Source organism: Bombina bombina, chromosome 1, assembly GCF_027579735.1.
Source record: "Bombina bombina isolate aBomBom1 chromosome 1, aBomBom1.pri, whole genome shotgun sequence".
Classification (NCBI taxonomy): Eukaryota; Metazoa; Chordata; class Amphibia; order Anura; family Bombinatoridae; genus Bombina; species Bombina bombina.
The window spans coordinates 1,145,902,950-1,145,927,347 of record NC_069499.1 but is presented as its reverse complement, the minus strand read 5'-3'; the positions used below and the strand labels follow the sequence as shown (position 1 = coordinate 1,145,927,347).

Here is a 24,398-nt window from a genome sequence, read left to right as displayed (position 1 = left end):
AATACAATTCAAATCAATACCGACTTTGGTTGCCGCACTGGCCGAGCTGCAGGGTGATGATCTCCCGAGGCATGATTTTCTGATTCCTAGTCCTACTCGTCTCCCGCCTCAATGACCGCCTAACGGTAGCCTTTACGTCACTGTACGAAACTACAGCAACTAAGCGCAGCCAATGCCATGTGTACGTAGGAAAAAGGCGTAAGTAACACACGTGACATTTTCTATCCAACCGTTTTGCAGGCTATGGTGGGACGTCTAATACGGAATGTCAGGTACGAAATATGACAGCCGTCTATTAGTTCGATAACTAAGAGAAATAGGGCGTGACTTTCTTGTGATTTGCTGGCAAGTTAATGACGTCACCGCGATGTACGGAAAACAACTCCAGGGGGACGACATACTACTTGACAGCTGACAGGTGTGAGTTTGCGCACTCAGTCCCTCGTTTGAGGGGGAAGACCGGCGCCTGTTTACCACCGGTCTATCGGTCTTTACTGTCGGTTATCAGAAATAAAATTGATGTTGCAAGATTTGTGTAAGCAAGTGACCAGTATACCGTTTAATCTCTATCAGGTATTCGTAGGATGACGTCATAACCTTGAAGTGACGTCAATGGTGATTGCTTGAGTTTCGAATAGCCAGCAAGCGTGCGGAGTCGGACGAGCTTAAGATGGCGCAGAGAGCGGAGGAAGAGGGGGAGAGCTCTGGGGTGCCATGCAGGAGAAGTGGAGCACGGCTAGGAGTAGCACGGGAGCGAGAGGAGCATGTGAAGGCTGTGCAGGAGGCCTTGTTGCGGAACGTGGGGAGTTACGAGCCGGTGCTGAGCTACCTTCAGGCAGTGTTGGTTTGGGAAAGACCCCGGCACAGCGCGCTGCTGCACCTGGGGGTGAATGCGGTCTTCTGGTGAGGAAACGCTTAATATCTTTTTATTCTATAAACGAAAAATTTGGACTATGATACAATATTAAAATCTGCTATATGATTGCAAATGTTACTGTTTACATAAACATTGGTCATTTGAAACTGATTACACCCTATTTTGTAGCCGAACTCGAACCATCCTCTCTTATTAGCAAATGTGTCTAGAAATCCACTTTAAATCCAGAGAGGATCAAGAACCTGCTAAATAGTATGCACGTTAAAGGGACAGTCTACTTGATTTTTTTTTGTTTTGTTTAAAAAGATAACGGCTTTATTCTCTAGCTTTGCACCAACATTGTTATATTCAAATACTTTATAACCTCTATGTATGCCTGTTTCTAAGCCCCTTCAGGCTGCATTTTATCTCAGTGCTTTTTATTAGCTTTTAAAATCTTGCACAACAGCCAGACATTGCTAGTTCATGTGTCCCTTATAGGTACTGTAACGTGATCACTCCCGTGAAGAATAATAATGTTTATACAAGAACCATCACTAATTGGTCAAAATGCAAGATTGTAAAAACCACTGAGATAAGGTGCAGTCTGCAAGGGTTTAGATGCAGGTAATCTTACAGATAAAAAAGTATATTAATATAAGTGTTGGTTATGCAAAACTGGGGAATGGGAATTAAATGGTTTATCTATATTTTAAAACAATAACAATTTTCATGTAGACTGTCCGTTTAAAGGGACACAATGATAATGCAAAGTGCAGTATGTCATTGGAACAATCTATATTAAAACAATTTTCCTTTGTTGAATGTTGGCTAAAGGTTTAAACACTTTGGGGAACTTGTGCATACCACTGGCTTTTTTGCCTCTCTAAGAAAAGATTACATGTGGATCCATTCTAGTTGCAGACGATCCCTGTGGTGCTCATCATTAGCTGACCCAGCGGTATGCTTTCTGAGGTGGCATAGGAGCAAACCCAGTGCTTGGGATTTTCTAATTGTTTAACCCTTTTAATGACGGGGGGGGGGGGGGTTGTAGAATTTTTCAAAATATAAACTGCTCTGCTGTTTTTTTGTATCTTTAAATGAAGCCTATTCTAGAAAATAAGCTAAATTGAAAGTAAATGTAATCACCTGATGCTTTGTGACCATGTTTCCTGAAATGTTCTTGCTGTGATTGTCATAATGACTTTACTGTCATATGAAGCATCATTATACAGTGTTTTAATAATGACCAAACATTTATTTTACTGGTTGCCAGATGAGTTTTGATATCGAAAACAGTGCTCTAGAAATGATGTAGCGCTTAAAAGTACACAACAGTATTTTATTTGTCAAACTTTTATATAAATATATATTCATAGGATGTTCCATGCTGTCCTTAGGACAGCATGGAACATCCTATGATATTCTGCATCCTTCAGCCTCCTGCTTTTTAACCCCTTCAGGATGGATGCATCTGTCCAAGTTTGAATTGTAAAGAAGAAAAAAGGAAGCACATGATTGTCACTGCGATCATGTGCTTAAAAAATGGCGCTGATTGGCTCCTGGTCGGATTAATCAGCATTTGTACACAGCAGGGAGAAGAATGCTGCAAAAGTTAGGAGGTTCCATGCCTTCATAGGGGCATTTAAACCCATCGCTTTAAGGACAGCATGGAATCTCTTAAGGGTGTTAAATAAAAGGATAGTCGGACTAGGGGTGTGCCTAGCTTCGCAGGCTGGCCCCTATGATCCAATCCTGGCCGTGACATCACATGATCGCATCAACGATTGCATGATTTTGTTTTTCAAGCAAGTGTTTACAACGAAATGTTAAACACTTGCCCCAGGCATGAAGAGTTTGCTGAACCTTTTAACATATCACTTCTCATTTAGTTGCTGGAGATGATTGCCACTGTAGATTGACTCTCCAGCTGTGTATGCTTGGGACCAGCAGTCTTCTGCAGCTATAATAACCTTTTAAGCAGTATTCAAACATTCTCTCCCCTGAGCTTTAACATACCAGCATGTAAATAATGAACTATAGTTATGCCTCTTTAGAGCTGTGTATACTAACATTTTAATGTTAGTTGCAATACCAACATTTAAAAGGGCATAGAAGTACCTAGGATCTTTCAGCAGGGTTGAACCACGTTTATCTGAAAGGAGGATATATTACTTAATTGGGAATTTTGCCCAAAACTAAGCTTATCTAGAGAGGGAGGTGATGTAGGCTACAGTTGAATGCCAGGCTGGATTCAAGATAAGTTAATTGTTTATGTTTCATATTGATAACATTACATACGTTGTTTATACCACAGCAGGTATAAAATGCAGTGAAATGCTTCTGCCTCTTTAATTATGTGTTTATACTGCTCTCTTCTTCCTGTTATACCTATTTATCTTTACTTTTTATTTGTTTTGTATTCATTTTGAGAAATTGCCCAGTGCTAGTTGGTTGGCAGCTATTCTATCTGCATGGTCCACTGTTCATGTACAGTAGTATCACACAATAAATACCCTGAACAGGAGGACAAGCAAGGGCCCTCCAGACAGGTGGTGCTAGATACAAATAGTTACAATTATATACAAAGAAAGAAAGTAGCATCCCTTAAGCACTCTAAAGAAACAAAGTTAAGTAAGTCCAAAAATGACACACAAAAAAGGGGGGTCTCGATCCTCAGAAAAAGATTGAGGAAAAATGAAAGGATAATAAAACTTAACATTTATTGTATCCAAAGAAAAAAAGAGAGATTTAAAACTACATTAAAAACACTAAAAAAGGTTTAAACACATGGGGGCATGAAAGGTCCAATTCACAGTATTGATTCTATATGCACAGTAAGGATCTATACCGTTAAATGAAAAGCTTAATACCAGAAAAGTTCAAAGGAGGTAACTATCCCCATTATATAGTGCAACACGAAACAAAAATAGCCCTCACATACGCATGTTTTGCTTCTGCTTTATCAGAGGCCTTTGATAAAGCAGGAGCAAAACATGCTTCAGGCGTTTTGTGGCATGATTAGGTCATGGCCAGGGGCTTTTGGTATTGTATTGCACTTATATGTGATTTGTTTTGTGTGGATTGTCTTATATTAGATGCTTTTGAAATACCAGACTAGTACAGGAACACCCAGCTTTTTAAAATAATTGTATAGGAGTAACGGGAGAGTAGCAGATCACCAATCCCTTCTGTGGTACTCCTTAGGGAGACCTTATAGACACTGGTAGACTGTATGTGAGGGCTTTTTGTTTCGTGTTGCACTATATAATGGGGATAGTTACCTCCTTTTGAACTTTTCTGGTATTAAGCTTTTCATTTGACTGTATAGATCCTTACTGTGCATATAGAATCAATACTGGGAATTTTCATGCCTCTGTGTGTTTAAACCTTTTTAGTGTTTTTAATGTAGTTTTAAATCTCATTTTTTATTTTTTTTTGATGCAATAAATGTTAGTTTTATTTTTTTTTCATTTTTTTCCACATAATCTTTTTCTGAGGATCGAGACCCCCCCCCCCCCCCCCTTTTTATTTGTGTCCTTCTTTTTGGACTTAACTTTTTGTTTCTTTAGAGTGCTTCAGGGATGCTACTTTCTCTTTCTTTGTATTTAACAATATATATCGGAGCCAGACATACTTTAAGGAAGAAGGGTTACAATTTGAAGAGCCATTTGCTCCTGGGTTTGTCGAGCTCTGGTATATACTGTATGTATTAAAGCATCTCAAAAACATTTTAGTTTTCATTTATCATTATGCTCACTGTACATACAACAGGAGATGGCAAAAATATTTGTAATACAGTCTCCTACAATACTAAGGAGCCGGTTTAGGAAACTGGAGATAGATAATTACAAAATTGTGAGGTGAACTATTTGTATATAACCATATCTATCATTTTCTGATATAACTGTAAAACTAATCTGAAAGTTATTAATACTAAAAAGGAAACCTTCGACTTGTGTAAAAAAAAAAAAAAAAGGGCAGAACTCTTTATTATTGATCAGATATAATTAAGCCGTTGTACAAGTAAGGTAGCCACCTGGTATTGTATAGATAAGTCCTCTGTTTTACCGCCATGTACACATTCCTTGGTATGAGGTTATTGCAGATTGCACTTTTTAGTGCTTTAAGTAGTTTCTACCACTGATTTGTTAACACAAGAAACAGATAAAACCGTAATTGTGATGAAAGATAAATCGGTTTCGTAATATTTACACACTGGCTAGTAGACACACTTCCTACAGAAAAACATTATTTTTATTTTGCACAGCAACATCCATTTAAAAACAAAACACTGTAATATTTTATTTTAAATTACTTTCTTAGATGGAATAAAAAAACATTTCAGCACAATGTTTATTTACATTGGAATGAAGAGGTTGGTATATGTAGCGTGATACTAACAGAGGAGGAGTCTTAAAAAGATCTGTGAAGTGTCTACCAGTGTCATGATTCTGTACACCCACCTTTTGATACTACATTTTCTCTTAAAAATGTGCTCCAAGGCAGAACATGCTGTGATCTAAGATGTCATTGCAGAAAATGCAGCATGTCTGCATAAAGAACATGACACATGCAGCAACCGTTAGTGCTTTAACTTTGCTGTGCTATTCGACATAAGGCTGTTCTTTTCAAACAGTGCTGCGCTGTGAAAGTTTTCCTTAAAGGGATACTGAAGCCAAATTTTTTATTTCGTAATTCAGATAGCGCATGCAATTTTAAACAACTTTCTAATTTACTCCTATTATCAATTTTTCTTCGTTCTCTTGCTTTCTTTATTTGAAAAAGAAGGCATCTAAGCTATTTGTTTTGGTTCAAAACCATGGATAGCACTTGTTTATTGGTAGGTGAATTTACCCACCAATCAGCAAGAACAACACAGTGTGTTCACCAAAAATGGGCCAGCATCTAAACTTACATTCTTGCATTTCAAATAAAGATACCAAGAGAATGAAAATAATTTTATAATTGGAGTAAATTAGAAAGTTGCTTAAAATTGCATGATCTATCGGAATCAAGAAAGAAAAAATACTTGGGTTCAGTGTCCCTTTAATAAAGTGCAGCCAGAGTGACGTTTAAAGATAACAGTACAATATGGGGAAGCGTATTGATTGGGATTTTTCAACCCGACCCCCTAGTCATTCCTAAGCTGCGTCTAATGAATGCAAGATGTTCTTGTTAGCAATGCACCTTTTTATTACTTTATTTTTGCCTTATAATTGTATTATGTTAGACCAAGAGCAAAGGAAACACATTTATTCAAGAGACATTTTAAAAACTTAAAATGTTTTTTTTTTTTTCCTCTGCAGCTAATTTGTAATGCAATTTTCAGCTGCTGCAATATATTATAAAACTTAAAATGCGTTAAAGTGATGGTAAATCCTAGCGTTTAGGAAACGCTATGATTTACAATCGTAACAAATAAAGGGGACTTTCATTCATGAAGTATAAAATACTTCATTCTGAAAGCCCCTTTATTTGTTAGCAGCGTTTGCTGCGCTGAGCTGCTAAAGGCAGCCCACGGCAGAACGCAATTTGGCTGAGAGGTGACGTTTCCACCTCTTAGCCAATAGCCGTGCGGGAAATACAGCTTGGCGCCTCAAAACCTGGCGCCAAGCTGTATTTCCCGCATGGCTATTGGCTAAGAGGTGGAAACGTCACCTCTCATCCAAATAGCGTTCTGCCCGTGGGCTGCCTTAGTGCCTTTAGCAGCTCAGCGCAGCAAACGCTGCTAACAAATAAAGGGGCTTTCAGAATGAAGTCTTTTATACTTCAAGAATGAAAGTCCCCTTTATTTGTTACGATTGTAAATCCTAGCGTTTCCTAAACGCTAGGATTTACCATCACTTTAATCTCCAGTTAACCAACACATAGTGATTTAGTGTAACTGTCTAATTTAAAATTTAATTTAAAAATGATATGCAGAAAATTTTTCACTAAATAAATCTCATCAGAGAAAATTTTTAAAAAAGTTCTGCGTCTAGGACAATTAGATTTGTTTCTCGTCAAAATAGTTTCCTCTCAAATGATGAATCTGTGGGGTGATTTTTTTATTTTATTTTTTTTTTATATTTTTTTTGTTGGTCAGAAGAGACTACCCCATCCCTAAATTATTTCTTTTTCTCTCTCCACATTAGACAGAACTGTTATTTCTAGCTTTCAGTACTAAACTAAGTGTTGAAAGTACTCATTTAACTAATGTAATGTGTCCATACTTGCAGGTTCTTTGCTCTAACCTCTCTCAGAATAATATTTTTGGTGGCATTTGGGCTAATGATCATAATTTGTGTTGACCAGTGGAAAAATAAGATCTGGCCGGAACTTGGAGGTAAGAGTTTGCAAAGTTTTGTAGTATTTTCTGTTGAGAAAAAATAACTTTTAAATAGTTTGGGTTATTTTTAACTAAATTTGTGAGTATTGTCATCAGTGTATTTAATTTCCTTTAGTCTCTGCTGAAATACAAATTACAAGTTAAATATAAAAAGTGTAAATGATTAATAACTACCTAACTTGAAATACTGACATACTGCAACATTTGAATTGTTAATTGGTATTGATTAGTGCTAGATATTCTGTTTGTGTTTATTCAGTGTGTGTGCTTCCTTATACCATATGCTAATAAAGATATGAGAAATCCATACGTGCTGCTTTAGATTGTTGCTGAATTAGTTTAATCTATCTAACCATTGTTTTGTCACCTTAGCTTCAAGACCCAGTGAATTGGACAATGAGAGGTAAGAATATCAAATCTATTTGTGCGTTTTTAGGCCTTCTGCTATTTATATTTTTGCTTTTACTCAAACCTTGTAGGAGCGAATACAATTTTAAACTTTGGGCCAGATTACAAGTGAAGCGTTAACGCTCCCTGTCAAACATTAACTGCACTAGGAGTAAGCGTTTTGCATGCGTCAGGTTGCGCTTGTATTAGGAGTTGAAAAGTAACCTGTTTTCATTTGCACGCTAACTCGTCGAGCAAAAAAAATAAAACCTAGAATATTGTGTGCACGTTCACATATTCCCCCATATAGGTCAAACACAACTGCATATTCTCATGTGTGCTAAACCTACATGAAAATATGAATATTTCACATTCCAATGTTCTTCACATAGAAGAATGTGTTCCATTTATTCATTAATTGAGAATATATATATATATATATATATATATATATATATATATATATATATATATATATTCAGAGACAGAAAGGTAATCAGCGCTAGAAGTGTATGAGTATACTGTTGGTCTTAATATATGTTCCCATCCACTACCCAGAATATATATATATATATATATATATATATATATATATATATATACACACAAGACACTTGCAAATTATGCAGTAAACCGTCTCATAGATTTAAGGGTGGTCAGTCTATGGATATATAATGTTCCTTATGTCCACAGTGCTAGTTCCTGTGTGCTGTGAAAGTTTGGCAGCCCGTCTGTAGGAAAGGAATGTCCCTCGCAGGGCGAGGTTCCTCTTAAAGATCTGAAAGGTATGAAATAAAACAGGCGCCAGAGGGCACACTTCGTGTAATACGTTCAAATACTTTGCATGTATATAACAGTGGGGGAAAATCCACGCTCACCTGGTATACCCTCAAGATATGAGGTATTTTTAAGGCACTTGTGTTAGTGTACTCTCACTCCTCAGCAGTCCTCTTGCTTGTCCACGTGTCCTCAGTGGTTCCTTGGCTTCTTCATATAATCCGAGGTTTCAAGGATATACCTCAAAGCTTTTTGGTATGGGAGGGGGAGTGTATTTATGTGTTATATTAATACACTACTAACACAGTGATAGAATAAAACCAGGTTTTAATATATCAAGTAACAATAACATGTAAAATATAAAATATATATAGCCCACTTAGGTTTGTAGTGGGTTAGCAGGTAAAGTCCAACAGAGCCAACATAGCTATAGAGCCGTAGCCAGACCGAGTGTATATTCCAGCGTTCTGGACTTGAAAACAGGGCTGGCTAATTTGCTCTAGTTAATCAGTATCCAACTATGGAGCACTCAAGGATCTGTTTCAGGCCGTTGCGCTATATTCAATAGTTCAATAACCAAAATCCTTATGCAGCTCCGTATAGAGAATGTCTGCACAGTGTGCAGTAATAAAGTATCGTGACGTGCGGCGGGGGCGGAGCCTTCCGCGTTTCGTAACCAATGGGTTACTTCATCAGAGGTATGGGCCGCCCCCCAACCTGGATCTATTTATGCGTATGGCTGAGGCTAGTCAGCCTCCTTTTGGCCCCTCAATCGCCATTATACATATGGGCAAATGGATTTTAACATTTACAAATCGTTATGTGCTAATGCATATCACTTATATCCCTTCAATATTTCAAACATAAGTCATATTGTGAACAAATAAAGAATATAAAAAAGGGGACAATTTTAAAGTTTTTCTCTGGTTCTAATATGAGCCACAGTTTTCCTTACTGGCATTCTAGCTAATGTTCCGCTATGATAACATTTTTCTACTTCTAGTGTGACAGTGAATAACATAACATAATAAAAAGCATGTATACAAACCCATTAATAACTGTATATACAATTCCCATTGGTTATAAATACCAGTTTATACACATGAAGAAGGAATAAATAAGGTCTCTTTAAAACTTTAAAAACTCCTTAGTGTTGATATACACTTGAATCTCCATAAATTATCCTTAAAATTAGTTAATTTATAAAAGAATTGATTCTAAAAAGCTACATATATAGAAAAAGTTAAAAAGCTGGTTGTAGAATGATATTATTATTATTATTATTAACCCTAAAAGCAGCTTGTTTGTATAGCTTTAAAATATCCAGATAAGGGGGGAGTGGGAGAAAATGGAGAGTACCAGGATCTTACAGAAAAGCTGCCAGATCGATGTCTCTGTTTAACCCTTTGGGTTCCAGGGTTTCAAGTTTATGAATCCAAAGTGTCTCTCTTTTGCGCAGTTCTAGAAGTCTCCTACCTCCTCTTTTGTCTGGAAGTATTTGATCTATTGCTTTGATGAAAAATTCATTTTTATTCTTTCTATGAATCTGGGAAAAGTGGTTTATTAGGGGGTTCTTGAGGATTCCAGCCTCAAAGTTTTTCATATGTTCCAAGCAATCTGATGGCTTATAAACAATAAACAAAATGGGTATAAACAAACACAAATTCCTGTCATCTTTATACTGGGGAGAACAAAGAGAAAAAAAAAAAAAAATAAAAACCACTTGTCAAGACCTGACAGGACATAGTATAATTGAATTTCTACCTTGTATAACTAAAAAAACATAAGCAATTATTGATTAACTATTACCTTTTCCTGTAATATTCCCCTCTCTTTTCTTTCCCTTTCCTGTACCTCTCTTACTCTCCATCCTCGTTCTTGAGTGCCAACGTGCAATGAAAGCCAGACATACAAACAAACAGACAACAACAACCTTAAAAACAAAACAAAACTACACAAAACATGACAACAACAACAACAAAAAAAATCCGTACCTAAACAGAAATAATCGCTCTCGGTCCCAGACTTTAAATACTTTTTGATGTAAGCCTGGCAAAAAGTTTGGATTATTCGCAATAGGCAGCCATTCCGATAAAGAATAGTCTATGTCTAATATTACACAAAATTTCTGCCAGGCTAAAAGTGATGAGACAACTAACATTCTGGGGCAGCTTCTGGACTGAAGTATGTAATATCGCTTCTAATGAGAATGGAGCAATCATATAATTTTCTTGCTCTACTGTTGAAACTAGGCTGGTATCAGCAAGCCAATCTATTGCTGTCTTAACCATCACAGCCAAGTTATACAATTTAAGGTCAGGAAGCGCCAGTCCAGCCGAACCAACATTTTGCATTAATCTTGCAAGCGCGATTCGGGGCCTTTTGTTACTCCAAATAAATTTAGAGACTTGAGCATTAAAAATCTTTAAATCTTTCTTCAGTACGAATAAAGGAAGGTTCTGGAGAGGGTATAACAGCCGCGGAAAGATGATCGATTTTATCAGATTAACCCTTGCTGTAATAGACAGTGGGAAAGCGGCCCAAAGACACAAATCTGACCCGATTTTCTGAAATAAGGGCTCGAAATTGGCTTTATACCAAAATTTAGGATTTTTATGCAAAACTAAACCTAGATATGTGATCACATCAACCAATTTGAATGGAATATTAAGACCAGCTAGCCGAGAACTATTTATACACATTAATTCACTCTTTTCTAAGTTTATCTTATAACCTGAAAAAGAACTGAAAACTTCTAACACCTGTAGAATTAAAGGGATGGACTGTTGGATATTGGTTAAAAATACTAACACATCATCTGCATACAGCAGCGTTTTAAGACGTTGAGTACCGAGTGGTACTCCTATCAAGACATCTCTGAAACGAATCGCTAGAGGTTCAAGTGCAATATTGAAAAGGAGTGGGGACAGAGGGCAGCCTTGCCTGGTGCCCCTTTGTAGAGTTATTTTAGGAGATAGAGACCCATTAATAAGTAGGTAGGAAATTGGGTTGTGATATAATCTAAGAATAAATTGTAAAAATTCCCCTTTCAAACCAAACTTCTCCATTGCACTAAAAAGATATTGCCATACAATCGAGTCAAAAGCTTTAACAGCGTCAAGAGAAAGGATAGCAACCTCTTGCCATAATGGCCTCTTCCTTACCTTATCCACATTCCAAGCATAATCAAGAAAGTTAACCAGTTTGCGAATATTTTTTACTGGGTTTCTAGGTACTATGAAACCAGTCTGGTCTGGGTGAATGATTTTATGTAAACAACTAGATACTCTTGAAGAAATGATAGCCATTAAGATCTTGTAATCTGTATTCAATACCAAGATCGGCCTATAAGAGGCCAGATCTTCGGGGTATTTTCCTTTTTTTAGAATAAGAGAGATATTGGCCGCTGAGAAGTAGCTAGAAATAGACTTATTAGACCTATAATAGAAATTAAAAAGTTTTTCTAAAATTGGCAATAGGTCTTCACCAAGACATTTATATAGCTCTGCTGGAAACCCATCTGGTCCAGGTGCTTTATTCAGCTTCAAATGATCAATGGCTTTCCTGATTTCGTCTATGGATATCGGAGCATTAATCAATATCAAATCCTCGCTACTCAATTGAGGAATCTGTATCGAAGCCCAAAAGATATCTTGCTTATCATTATCCATCTCAACTCCAGAATACAATTGTTGATAATAAACAAAAAAAGCCTCCATAATCCCATTAGTCTCCGTATATCTTCCCTTATCGGTTTGAATTGCGGTAATAAAGTTTTTCTTTTTTCTCACCTTAGTGAATCTGGCCAAATATTTTGCAGAGGAGCCATGAACTCCTTTAAAAAGGAGGTTTATTTTTGCTTCCTGTTCCAATAGTTTTTGTTTTAGGAACAAATCTCTTTCCTTCCTATTATCTTTATACTTTTTCCAATTTGCCGAATTACGCCTTAAACAGTATTTCCTATACGAGTTTCTGATCCTATACGTGATTTGCATCTCCCATGCTTTATTCTTTTTCTTGTCTATACCAATATATGTTTGTATTTCTCCCCGCATCACGGCCTTAAAAGCTTCCCATAGAGTTTCAGGTTTATTCGAGTATTCTGAGTTATCAGAATAATATCGCTGCCACAGCGATCTCAAAAAATTAACAAACTTAGGATTAGTATACAGATATCTAGGAAAGTAAAAACTAGGCGTTTGAATCCTATTTTTTAGCCGTGTAGGAAATGATAAGGAAATGATTGCATGATCTGATATGGTGATGTCACCAATTGCTGTCTCTAGTTTCTGAATGGAAAGTTTGTCTGAAATTAAAAAGAAATCTATTCTCGAGAAAGTACCATGAGCTTTAGACTCACATGAAAATAACTGTTTATCAGGGTTTTTTAAACGCCATACATCTACTAACTTAAGCCTTACACAAAATTGTGATAAATATTTTGCATGTTTTTCATATAATAATCTATTTTTATTAGAAAGTCTATCTAAAACAGGACATAACGTAGCATTAAAATCCCCCCCTAGTATTAAATTTTCAGAGATAAATGGAAACAGTTTAGTTTTTATTTCCTCCCAAAACTCTCTAGAGAACTTATTCGGCGCGTATACATTACAAAGTACAAATTTAATATTTTTTATATAGACTTGAATAAGAATGTATCTTGCAGCCGGGTCTATTTCTACCTTGTCTATCTTATACTCCAACTCTTTATGAAAGAGAATTGCTACCCCACATTTTCTAGATAGCACCGTCGTAGAGACTACTTCCCCCACCCACTTTATCTTCAGTTTGGCCGCTTCTTGCTCATTGAGATGTGTCTCCTGGAGGAGCACAACATCAGGTTTAAACCTTGCCAATGTTTTAATAACTAGTTTACGTTTAATGGGGGAGGTTATCTCTTTCTGCAGTATATTCTTAATTCTCCAGTGGCCCTCATTGAATTTTGTTACAAAGTTTATTCTTGTGTCTCTTTTGTGTTTTGTCTTTGATATATTATGTCTGTGTATGGCTGATGTTTCTGCCAATGTGTTCTTACCGTGAACCAGTGTCTGTCTATCTAGTTTAGTAGCTTTCTCATAGGCTCCCTGAACTATCTTTGTTGAATAATGTTTTTCTGCAAATTTATCTTTAAGAATTTTTGCCTCTGTTTCGAAATTATTGATATCTGTGCAATTTCGCCTTAGTCTCTGAAATTTCCCATCCATTTCAGGTGGTGGCTACTTCTCGCATCTAGATAGCCGTTAGTATCAGTAGATTTTCTATAGAGTTTACTACAGATCTTTCCATTCGAGGTATACAAAGTGACATCTAAAAAAATCAATAGAGGATTCTTCTAGTCTCTGGTGAAGGTAAGATTCATGCAGTTGGCATTAAGCTCCTGTACATAAGTGTTCCATGAATCCACTTCACCATCCCAGATGACCAGAATATCACCTATGAACCGATGCCAGAATATTACATTTTTATTTTTGAACTTTGAATCTTCATAGACCATATCCTCTTCAAATGCCCCCATGTACAGGTTCGCAAAATTGGGCGCAAATTTTGTGCCCATTGCAGTCCCTGTACTCTGTAGGTAAAATTTTCCTTCGAATTTAAAATAATTCTTTTGTAAGATATACCTGATAGATTCCAGTATAAAATTTCTCTGAATAGGAGCCACATGATTAGTAATATCAAATGATCTTTTGATGGCATCATTCCCACATTCATGTGGGATCGATGTGTACATGCTGTCACATCAAGTGTTGGCCTCCACTCTACATGTATGTCAGCCATACGTATAAATAGATCCAGATTGGGGGGCGGCCCATACCTCTGATGAAGTAACCCATTGGTTACGAAACGCGTAAGGCTCCGCCGCACGTCACGATACTGCACACTGTGCAGACATTCTCTATACGGAGCTGCATAAGGATTTTGGTTATTGAACTATTGAATATAGCGCAACGGCCTGAAACAGATCCTTGAGTGTTCCATAGTTGGATACTGATTAACTAGAGCAAATTAGCCAGCCCTGTTTTAAAGTCCAGAACGCTGGAATATACACTCGGTCTGGCTACGGCTCTATAGCTATTTGATATTGATGTTGGACTTTACCTGCTAACCCACTACAAACCTAAGTGGTCTATATATATTTTATATTTTACTTGTTATTGTTACTTGATATTAAAACCTGGTTTTATTCTATCACTGTGTTAGTAGTGTATTAATATAACACATAAATACACTCCCACTCCCATACCAAAAAGCTTTGAGGTATATCCTTGAAACCTCGGATTATATGAAGAAGCCAAGGAACCACTGAGGACACGTGGACAAGCGAGAGGACTGCTGAGGAGTGAGAGTACACTAACACAAGTGCCTTAAAAATACCTCATATCTTGAGGGTATACCAGGTGAGCGTGGATTTTCCCCCACTGTTATATACATGCAAAGTATTTGAACGTATTACACGAAGTGTGCCCTCTGGCGCCTGTTTTATTTTAATATATATATATATATATATATATATATATATATATATATATATATATATATATATATATATATATATTCTGCTGTGTGCAGAACATTGGAATGCGAAATATTTACAGTAACTTTATTAAATATGAATATTGCATAAATATGATTTTACATGTTTTCATCTACTTGCACTTACAAATATATCTATATATGTGTACATATGTGTTTGTGTGTATATGTCTATATGTACACTATGTACACACATAAATACATCCGCACACATACTGTATATACATATATATCCATCTTTAGAGAGAAAATAACTCATTGTGTAGTTCATTAACAAATTTAGACAGGCCAGAAGGCTTGTTTTTCCCACAGAAAACCTCTGAATTACATTGTTTCCAATGCAGCAAAGGATTCTGGGTAAGATATGCAAATTAGATTCACAATGACAAACATTTTTACTTCAAGTCTGCTTTTCAGCAGATTCCCTTTACGCCAAAGTATCGCTGTTCACACAGCTTATAAACTTAGCTAGGGTTAGTGCAGTGATTCATAACCATCCCAGGACAGACTGTTTCGTAGTTATTGCTACTCATCAGCTGGGAGAAGGTTTGAATCACTGCTGGGTGGAGTTGATTCCGGGCAAAATACAACAAAAGCAGACGAAGTAAAAATGTGTGTCATTGTGAACCTAATTTGCATATCTTACCCAGAATCATTTAATGCATTGGAAACAATGTAATTCAGAGGTTTTCTGTGGGAAAAACAAGCCTTCCGGCCTGTCTAGATTTGTTAATGAACTACACAATGAGTTATTTTCTCTCTAAAGATGGATATATATGTATATACAGTATGTGTGCGGATGTATTTATGTGTGGACATATACACACAAACACATATGTACACATATATAGATATATTTGTAAGTGCAAGTAGATGAAAATATGTAAAATCATATTTATGCAATATTCATATTTAATAAAGTTATACTGTGTATTTACTGTAAATATTTCACATTCCAATGTTCTGCACACAGCAGAATATGTTTTCCTCTCATTTCCTGATCTCCAGTGCGGTACAGGGAAACAACACATTGCAGAAAAGGTAAGTCAGGGCTTAACAAATGTATTCTAGGAGTGTAGGAGCCTACCAAAATACTTAGACAGATTTTTTGTTTTTGTTTTATTCTTTAATAAGTGTGTGTGTGTGTGTATATGGTGTGTGTGTGTGTGTGTGTTAAATGGTTTGTCTGTGTTTATATGGTGTGTGTGTGTATATGGTGTGTGTATGTATATGTTGCGTGTCTGTGTTTATATGGTGTGTGTGTGTCTGTCTGTGTGTATATGGTGTGTGTATATAGTGTGTGTGTGTGTTTATATGTTTTTGAGTGTGTGTGTGTGTATATGGTGTGTGTATGTATATGTTGCGTGTCTGTGTTTATATGGTGTGTGTGTGTCTGTCTGTGTGTATATGGTGTGTGTGTGTGTGTGTGTGTATATGGTGTGTGTGTATATGGAACCTGTCCTCATGCACACCGAGTAAGGGCAACAAACACAGCACCAGCTTCTTAAAGACACTGCCGAAAAATTTACACTAAAAAAAAATCTCATCGCAGAAAATGAAAAAAAGTTCTGTCTCTGGGGTCAGACTGATATGCTACAGGATATTTTTTCTCTGTGAAAGGCATAGTGTGCTAAAAGAGACTGTCCTTGTGAACAAACGCATACGTTTTTCTAGCTTTTGTTCTGTTTCAGTTGAGTGCGTCTCTCTATTTTATTGTTTGTAACTGCACTTTGTAATGTTTTTTTATTACTTGTATTTTGTTTTTCTTGTTTTGCAAAACAGTTAAACAGAGCTCTGAGGATGCGCTAACTCGACAAGCGTTGAAAGTAAAGGCGATCACTTGAGCGCAATTCAAGTTAACTTGTAATACCTGCGTACAAACGATCCCGGAAACGCTTGTGCACAAATGTTTACGCTCCACTCATAATCTGGCACTTATTGTCTGAGCTTGAAACATAATTGTGTAATAATCCTGTGGTGTTAAGTTTTGTATTTTTAACTACTTTTCTTGAAAACATTTTTTATCCCCCTCCTCTGTCGGCTCCCCTAGTTCCTCTTGACCAACACATCTTTAATTCCTTGTATATGTCAAAGCTTAGAGCTGCAGGTCACCAGCGTGTATGTCTAGTGTGTGCATGATAAATATATGCCTAAAAAAAAAAGCAATCTTTTCAGTCTCTGTAAAACAGTGCATTTTGTTAGATTTGTCATTACTGTCCTCCTTATAATCTTCTTGAAATGGTGCAAATTGATGGAGGAAGAGAATAGCTGACTATTGAATTTATACTGTATTGCACTGTATCTCATAACAAAAAAAGAGTTCATTACAGATAACTTTTCAACCGTTTGCTTTCCTATAGTATAATCATATCTTCCTCTACTAAATGTAGTAATCTGCAGGCCCTTCTTCCTAGAGAACTTATATAAGTTGTGTTGCGAGGCTAAAGATGCTGGATAGCACAGCTTTTATCCACAATTGACATTACAACTTGCAGTAAATGAGCTTGTTGCTTCACCAGAAAATTTACAACCAAAAACGGTTTAGTAATCATGATACTTGGCCTCTTTCAGTTGGGGATTTGTACATCCAAGGCTACTAAGTGCTCCAGAATTATGTTATCATGGGGCTGACGTATGGGTCACCTGGACCACCTTCCTAAGAAACCTAAAAATTTTCAAGGCAGAGAACCCAGGCAAGGTAAGAATGCTCTATCTGACTTTTTTCAGCTGATAAATGGGTTTTGTTTAATGATAATGCTATAAACTTTGGAAATACCATATTTTCCAGTACCAATGTATATGTAGCTTTCTAAGATAAGCTGGTGTAGCATTTTTTTAAATTTTTTTATTTATTTTGTTTCTTTCAATTCATTTGAACTTACAGTGAATGTAAACTTTCATCAATTAGTGCCCAGTTTAAATACTGTACTTATTTTTTACTTCTTTAAAGCCGGATTGGCATCCCCTGCCTGCAGATCCTCTGTAAGTATATCACCAATGACAAAACGGGGTGGTGGTGGTTGTTGTTGTTTATTTGTATAGCGCTGCCAAATTCCGTACCGCTGGGTACAATGGTAGGGGTATACAATGACAACATTTTTGATAAAAATACAAAACATAAAATTAAACAAATCTGGTACAGGAGGAAGAGGGCCCTGCTCCGGAGAGCTTGCAGTTCACAGGTTTAGGGTGCAGAGACATAAGGTTGGGGTAGCTTGTTAAATCAGTTGCAGTAGTGAGTCAGGCAGTTCATGTATTAGTTTGGTTTGGATGAGGGATGGAGGAGACATGGTACGCCTCTCTGAATAGGTGGGTTTTAAAGGAGCGTCTGAAGCTATACAAGGTTTGAGACAGTCTTATGGAACGGGGTAGAGAGTTCCAGAGAACAGGAGCAGCACGTGCAAAGTCTTGGAGTTGGGAGTGGTATGTAGAGATAACAGGAGTGGAGAGACGTAGGTCAGAGGTTGATCGAAGAGGTCGGAATGGGGAATATTTCACAATAAGAGAGGAAATATAATTGGGAGTTAGACTGTTTAGTGCTTTGTAAGTTAGGGTTAATACTTCAAACTGTATCCTGGAGTGTATGGGGAGCCAGTGTAAAGACTGGCAGAGCGGAGTCGCTGATGTAGATCGGCGACTTAGGTGGATGAGTCTAGCTGAAGCATTCATGATAGATTGGAGGGAGGAGAGGCGGTGTTTTGGAAGGCCATTTAGGAGTAGGTTGCAGTAATCAATGCGTGACAAAATGAGCGAATTAATAAGTATTTTTGTAGGTTTTTGAGTAAGGAAGGGACGAATTCTGGAAATGTTGGTAAGCGCTTGTATATTTGGGTTTAATGTTAACTTTGAGTCTAGTGTGACTCCAAGACAGAAAACCTGGGGTGAGGTATTGAGAATAGAGTCTCCAACTGTCGGAGAAATGTCAGGTGTTGGATGTCTCGAAGAGGGGGGAATAAGAAGCAGCTCAGTTTGAACAGATTGAGTTGGAGGTAGTGTGAAGACATCCAAGAGTAAATTGCAGAGAGGTAGTTGGAAATCTGGTTGAGTAAAGAGGGAGAGATATCAGGAGAGGAAAGATAGATTTGGGTGTCATCAGCATATAAGTTGTACTGAAATCCAAAGGAGGCTATAAGTTTTTCCAAGGGAGGATGTATAGAGAGAGAAAAGCAAGGGACCCAAGACAGAGCCTTGCGGTACTCCAACTGAGAGAGGCATAGGATCACAAGATATGTTGTTAAAGGAAACTGAAAACGAGCGGTTTAAGAGAGATGAGGCATACCAGGAGAGGGCTGTGTCTCGGATGCCAAATGAATGTAGTATTTTTAGGAGAAGAGGATGGTCCACTGTGTCAAAAGCAGCGTATAGGTCAAGAAGAATTAGTAAGGAGTAGTGGCCTTTTGCTTTAGCTGATAACAGGTCATTTGTTACTTTAGCAAGAGCGGTTTCTGTTGAGTGTTTAGGGCAGAAACCAGATTGTAGTGGATCAAGTAAAGAGTTTGTTGTGAGAAATTGAGTTTGCCGATTGTAGACCAGTCGTTCCAATAATTTTGAAGCAAAGGGAAGTAAGGAGACCGGTCGATAGTTAGAAGGGGTGGAGGGGTCAAACAAGGGCTTTTTTAGGATTGGTATGATTGACACATGCTTGAATGTATTCGGAAATGTGCCAGCGGTGAGAGATTGGTTAAAGAGATGAGTTAGGGTAGGGGTTAGTGAAGCAGAGAGAGAGTGGGATGAAGTTGTGAAGGAATAGGGTCAAGTGGGCAGGTTGTGAGATGAGCCAAGGATAGGAGTACAGCGACTTCTTCCTCTGTTACAGGGGGGAAGTAGCATAGAGTTTTGTTAATAGAAGGGGTGGGTAGGATTGCTGGGTTTGAAGGGTGCATATCTCTTTCCTAATGGTGTCAATTTTATTTTTGAAGTGATCAGCAATAATCTGAGCAGTGAGGTTGGTAGTAGGCGGGAGTGCAGGCGGACGTAGAAGGGAGTTAAAGGTTGAGAACAGCTTTCTGGGGGAAAAATAGACTTGTTTGGCCAGGCTGAGCGCAGAGTTGTAGGACTTAAGGATGAATTTATAAAGCCGGAAATCAGCACAGGTGTGTTATTTCCTCCACTGCCGTTCAGCAGCCCGTGAAAATCGCTGAAGATATCTGGTCTGTTGTGTGTGCCACGGTTGCCGTTGAGTGATTGATGTACGACGTACAGTGGAGGGTGCAGCTATGTCAAGTGTTGATTTTAGTACCGAATTGTACTGTAAAGCAACGAGGTTTGGGCAAGAGAGGGATAAAATGTCAGAAAGCAGAGGATTCAGTTGCGTGGGAACGTCTGTGAGATCCAAGTCCTTTAAATTCCTGTAAGTTAGCAGTTTCTTGTTGGCTTGCAAAGATGTAGCAGGTAGAGCCTCACAAGCGCAGCAGGGCCTCACGAGATGGACGCTCTGGGGGGGGAGGGAAGCCATGATTGGAGGAAGCCGGTTTCGTCATTGATGACTTATTTACAGAGGACCTGCAGGGGGGGGATGCCGATCCGGTTTTTAAGTAAAAATATGGTGCTATGTAAACTTTCATCAATGAAAGTGCCCATGTTTTTAATAGTATTTCTTTCTTAAGACACAGTGAGTCCACAGAATCATCATGTTGGGAATATCACTCCTGGCAAGCAGGAGGAGGCAAAGAGCACCACAGCAAAGCTGTTAAATATCACTTCCCTTCCCACAACCCCCAGTCATTCTCTTTACCTTCAGTGCAAGGAGGTGGTGAAGTAATAGGTGTCTGTATAAGATTCTTCTATCAAGATTTTTTTATTTTGAAGTCAGACCAGGCTTGCTTTGATCTTCCATCACAAGCTGGGTTTATCTGTACTCCTCGTTGGTCTCTTCAGTAGGACTGTGGTAGCTTTTAAGCAGTTAGCAACTTTTAAAGTCTGCTTTGCTGCATTTTCCTAACATGTTGCTGCCCTGGTATAGAAAGCCTGAGTATGTTTACTCTGTCTTTCTTTTTACACAGGTCTCTGTGAGGAGTGGCATCCTCTCATACTTTGTGAGTCGTCTGACCGCCGGACGACTAGAATGCAGTTAAGTGCCTTTTGTTCTTCTGGGGCTAGAAGGCTGGCACTGAAGGGGTTAAGGACCTTCTGCTTTTAAATAAGACAAATCCTTTATTGTTAATTGCGCAAGTGGCAGGCACATTTATGCAATGAGACATGGAGACTTGGGGGTTATCTTCCGTCACAACAAGGAAGGGGTTAACTATCTATAGGGCTTAGAGCTAAAATTGCAGTATTTTTATACTTTTTATTGTTGTATTTCTACTTGTTGAAAGTGGCAACCCTGTTAAGTTCCCTACTTTGTCTGGAGATTGATATAGGGACTGTTAGGAGAGCGCAATTGGCGCTATGTCTAAGGGGCTACGTAGTGTATTTGCATCAGAACACACAGTGCGGTAACCCTTTATATTCCCCAGCTCCGCTTTTAGAAGCACTTCAGGTAGCTATGCGAGGGTGCCAGTGTACAGTGTATAGTGATTTTGTGCATACATCTTGGTCCTATAGGAATCCCTCCATAATAGAGGGAGATTAGTTGACGGAATGGAGCCCCATTCAGTGCCGATTTTTGGCTATGCCTCCTTTCTTCACTTTACAGAGCGGCGTCATTTTAGAGGTGGCTGAGCGCTTATTTCTAACTCCGCCCTGTTCTCCGGCATGAGAACAGAACTGAGTTGTTGCTCTGCCTGCCTCATATTTCCAATGCTTTATGGGGGGGTTTTCTGTGCCTCTTGGAACGGATTGTAAGGTTTCAATGTCTAGAAGTGTGTGAGGGCTAGCGTTTAAGGATATCCCTACTTTAGCAGATATTGTTCCATGATAAATAAAATTAAGGTTTAATTCTACCAAAGTTTAAGTTAAGGGAAAGAGATGATTAAAACCTAAATATATTGTACTACTTTTTTCAGAAAAGCAGGAGTGAAAGCAACTTAGTGATGGATGTTTTTTTTTTTCTTCCCCTTGCCTTAGCAGCATGAGTTTGTTGTTTTCAGTAATCTATTACACAACGTTCTGTCAAATAAAATTGTTAATGACATATACAAGAACCTAATTTCTTAAATAAGGGGCTTATGCTCTGAACAGTGCCCTGTTGCTAGGATCTAAACATTATTAGGTGAGGAACATATTTGTTATATAAGCTTATCTGTTCCTGTTTAGAATGTATTTTTAAATAAACTCTAGACTAGGCTTAGACGGTTTAAGATGTCTCTGTTTCTGTACTACCTTGTTGGTTAAGCTATTATTGTACATATCAATCTGAGCCTTATGTATCCAAGGATGATGCTGTTCAAGCAATGCTACAGCTTTCTCCCTTTATGTCCCAAGCCTCTTTGGCGTCACGTGCAGTGCCCTGCGGTTCCTCTAAATCTCAGAAATAGTATGTTTTTTTGCTTACAGGTTTTGCAGCTCAGGTGCCTTCCACGATATCTGCAGCTTGGCCTGTTTTATTTATTTTCCTTCAGGAAATATGCAAGAGGATATGTTTTATTTCGGATTGTAAGGTTTCTGCACCTCATCTACTACACAGGTTGACTCTCTCTTCTGAGTGGAGGAGGAGACTTCACCGGTAGGTTTCTGAGGGTGAAATCTCAGATTGGACAGTTTAATTCCTTCATTCTTCAGATGTGTGCTTGATCGCCTCGTGTAATGTTAAAGGAGGTTTTGGCTACTTGGACGACATAGATTCTCTTGTCATTGTCAACCTTTGGAATTTTCATGAACTTTTTAATTCAATGATGTTCCTTCCTATGAGAAAGTGTTTCTAGACGTGCCTTGGCCTACGCCCACACCACCCTAAATGTGCCCGATTTTGTCTGATCTCGGGAGCTCAGCAGGGTCGAGCCTGGTTAGTTCTAAATTTTCTTAGGATTAGGAGAAGTTAGGGATACCTTTCTCCCTGTCTCCCATTCCTTAAAGAAATGCACGGTGCTTTAAGTAGGTATTTTTCTACTACGGCTCAGAGAACTTCGATCCTTATGGTGCTCCTTTTCGGTTCTTTGCATGATAAGCTGGAAGTTTAATTATTCATTTAGAACAATGCTGGTCTGCTGGGTTTTGTAGATGAAATCTGTTCAGACAAGAAGCCTACCTGTGGCTTAACAGTACAGTTTAGGCTTTATAGTTCTGCAATTTGGCAGGTTCAATATTTTAGTTTCCTCCAATTCCACGCTTCTGGCGTTTCCTTTCAGGGATGAGACCTTATTTGGATAGAATTGTCTGCTGACGTTTCTGGTGGAAAAAGGGTTGTTCTTCCACTCATCACGAGAGTAAGACTAAAAAATTAAGTTTTTCCTTTCCTACTTCTGCAAGGTAAGTTTTGCTCCTTGGAGTCCAGTGATCTCACAGGGGCAGATTTCTTAATCTTGAGTATCTGAAATCCAGGTAGGATGAGAGGTTTTCTTTGAGCTGAGTTCAGGATCTTCCTCTCTAGGAGTGATCGCTCCAGTCAAAGTATGGGGACGGTATCTAGGTATTACCTCAAGTCTCTCAAGGTTTTTGTCCTTCAAAGTAGTTCCATTCTCATTTTGTTTCAAGAGGATCTGTTCAGAAAGAACATAGACCTGAAGAATGTGTTTTTATTGTTTCCATTATACAGGATCTTCTCGAATTTCTCAGTTTTGTCATCCTAGAAGGATTTTAGGTCTTGAGGTAATCCAAGGGTGTTCTTATCATAGAGCTCTATTTCTCTTCATGAGATCTTGTCCATCTTCTTTCCAATGGATGGGAAATGAATCTGGAGAAGAGTCCCTTTGTCCCTTCTATAAGGGTGATTTTTTTTTTTTTTTTTTTTTTTTTTTTAAGGGACATTTAATAGATTCTCTGTCATAGGAGGAGACTTTAACAGAGACTTAATAAAGATTATTCCTTTTTTTATTTTCTCTGCAGTCTTCTGTCCGGCCAATAGCGATCTTATAGTCCTGTAAATAGTCTAATCTTTTGGCAACCAGAAGGTTGGGACTTTGGATCCAGCTGCAGTTGTTTTACCTCCTTTTTTTTCAGTCTCAATGTATGAAGGGAATTGGTCTGATGGTTATCTTGGACATCATTTCCTGTGCTACTTTCCATAGAATGGAGAATATTCGGATCTAGGTCAGTCGACAGAGTCTCTATCCCGTAGTGTTTTCTCAGGGGTATCTGTCTCAGGGCGTGTGCTTCTATAGACATTCCTGAGTGTTGTGCCACGGAGGCCATCCTGCTGGGCTGGGAAACAGTCTGGACCTTGTGTAAGGGCAGGTATTTTGGACTCGGAAGTGTCGGCTCTCCTCTTTTACATCTTGGAGTTGGGAGCAATTTAAAATTGCTCTATGGCTTCAGTTGTCCTTGGTAGGGTTCCAGTCGGACAATGTCACTTTTAGGTTTTCATCAACCTCCGGGGAAGAACTCGGAGTTCCTTAGCCACGAAGGAGGTGACTTGGAGGGTTCAGTAGGCGGAAGCTCCCGATTGTTGTCTATCTGCAATCCACATTCCAG

At 38.2% G+C, this 24,398-nt stretch overlaps 2 protein-coding genes across 3 annotated transcripts in view; one reads left to right on the top strand and one right to left on the bottom strand.

The window, feature by feature from the left end:
- Positions 1-174, bottom strand: part of TUBG1 (tubulin gamma 1) — a 108,494-nt gene extending 108,320 nt beyond the window's left edge. The window contains exon 1 of the mRNA XM_053699350.1: positions 25-174. Coding sequence (XP_053555325.1) covers positions 25-73 — 49 coding nt within the window. The 5' untranslated portion in view covers positions 74-174. The remainder of the gene's footprint in view (positions 1-24) is intronic.
- A 241-nt stretch (positions 175-415) lies between these two features.
- The window catches only part of RETREG3 (reticulophagy regulator family member 3), a 92,093-nt gene continuing 68,110 nt past the window's right edge, over positions 416-24,398 (top strand). For both annotated transcript variants that reach the window (XM_053699337.1, XM_053699329.1), the window contains exons 1-4: positions 416-903; positions 7,078-7,184; positions 7,560-7,590; positions 17,460-17,586. In XM_053699337.1, coding sequence (XP_053555312.1) covers positions 671-903; positions 7,078-7,184; positions 7,560-7,590; positions 17,460-17,586 — 498 coding nt within the window. In that variant the 5' untranslated portion in view covers positions 416-670. The remainder of the gene's footprint in view (positions 904-7,077; positions 7,185-7,559; positions 7,591-17,459; positions 17,587-24,398) is intronic.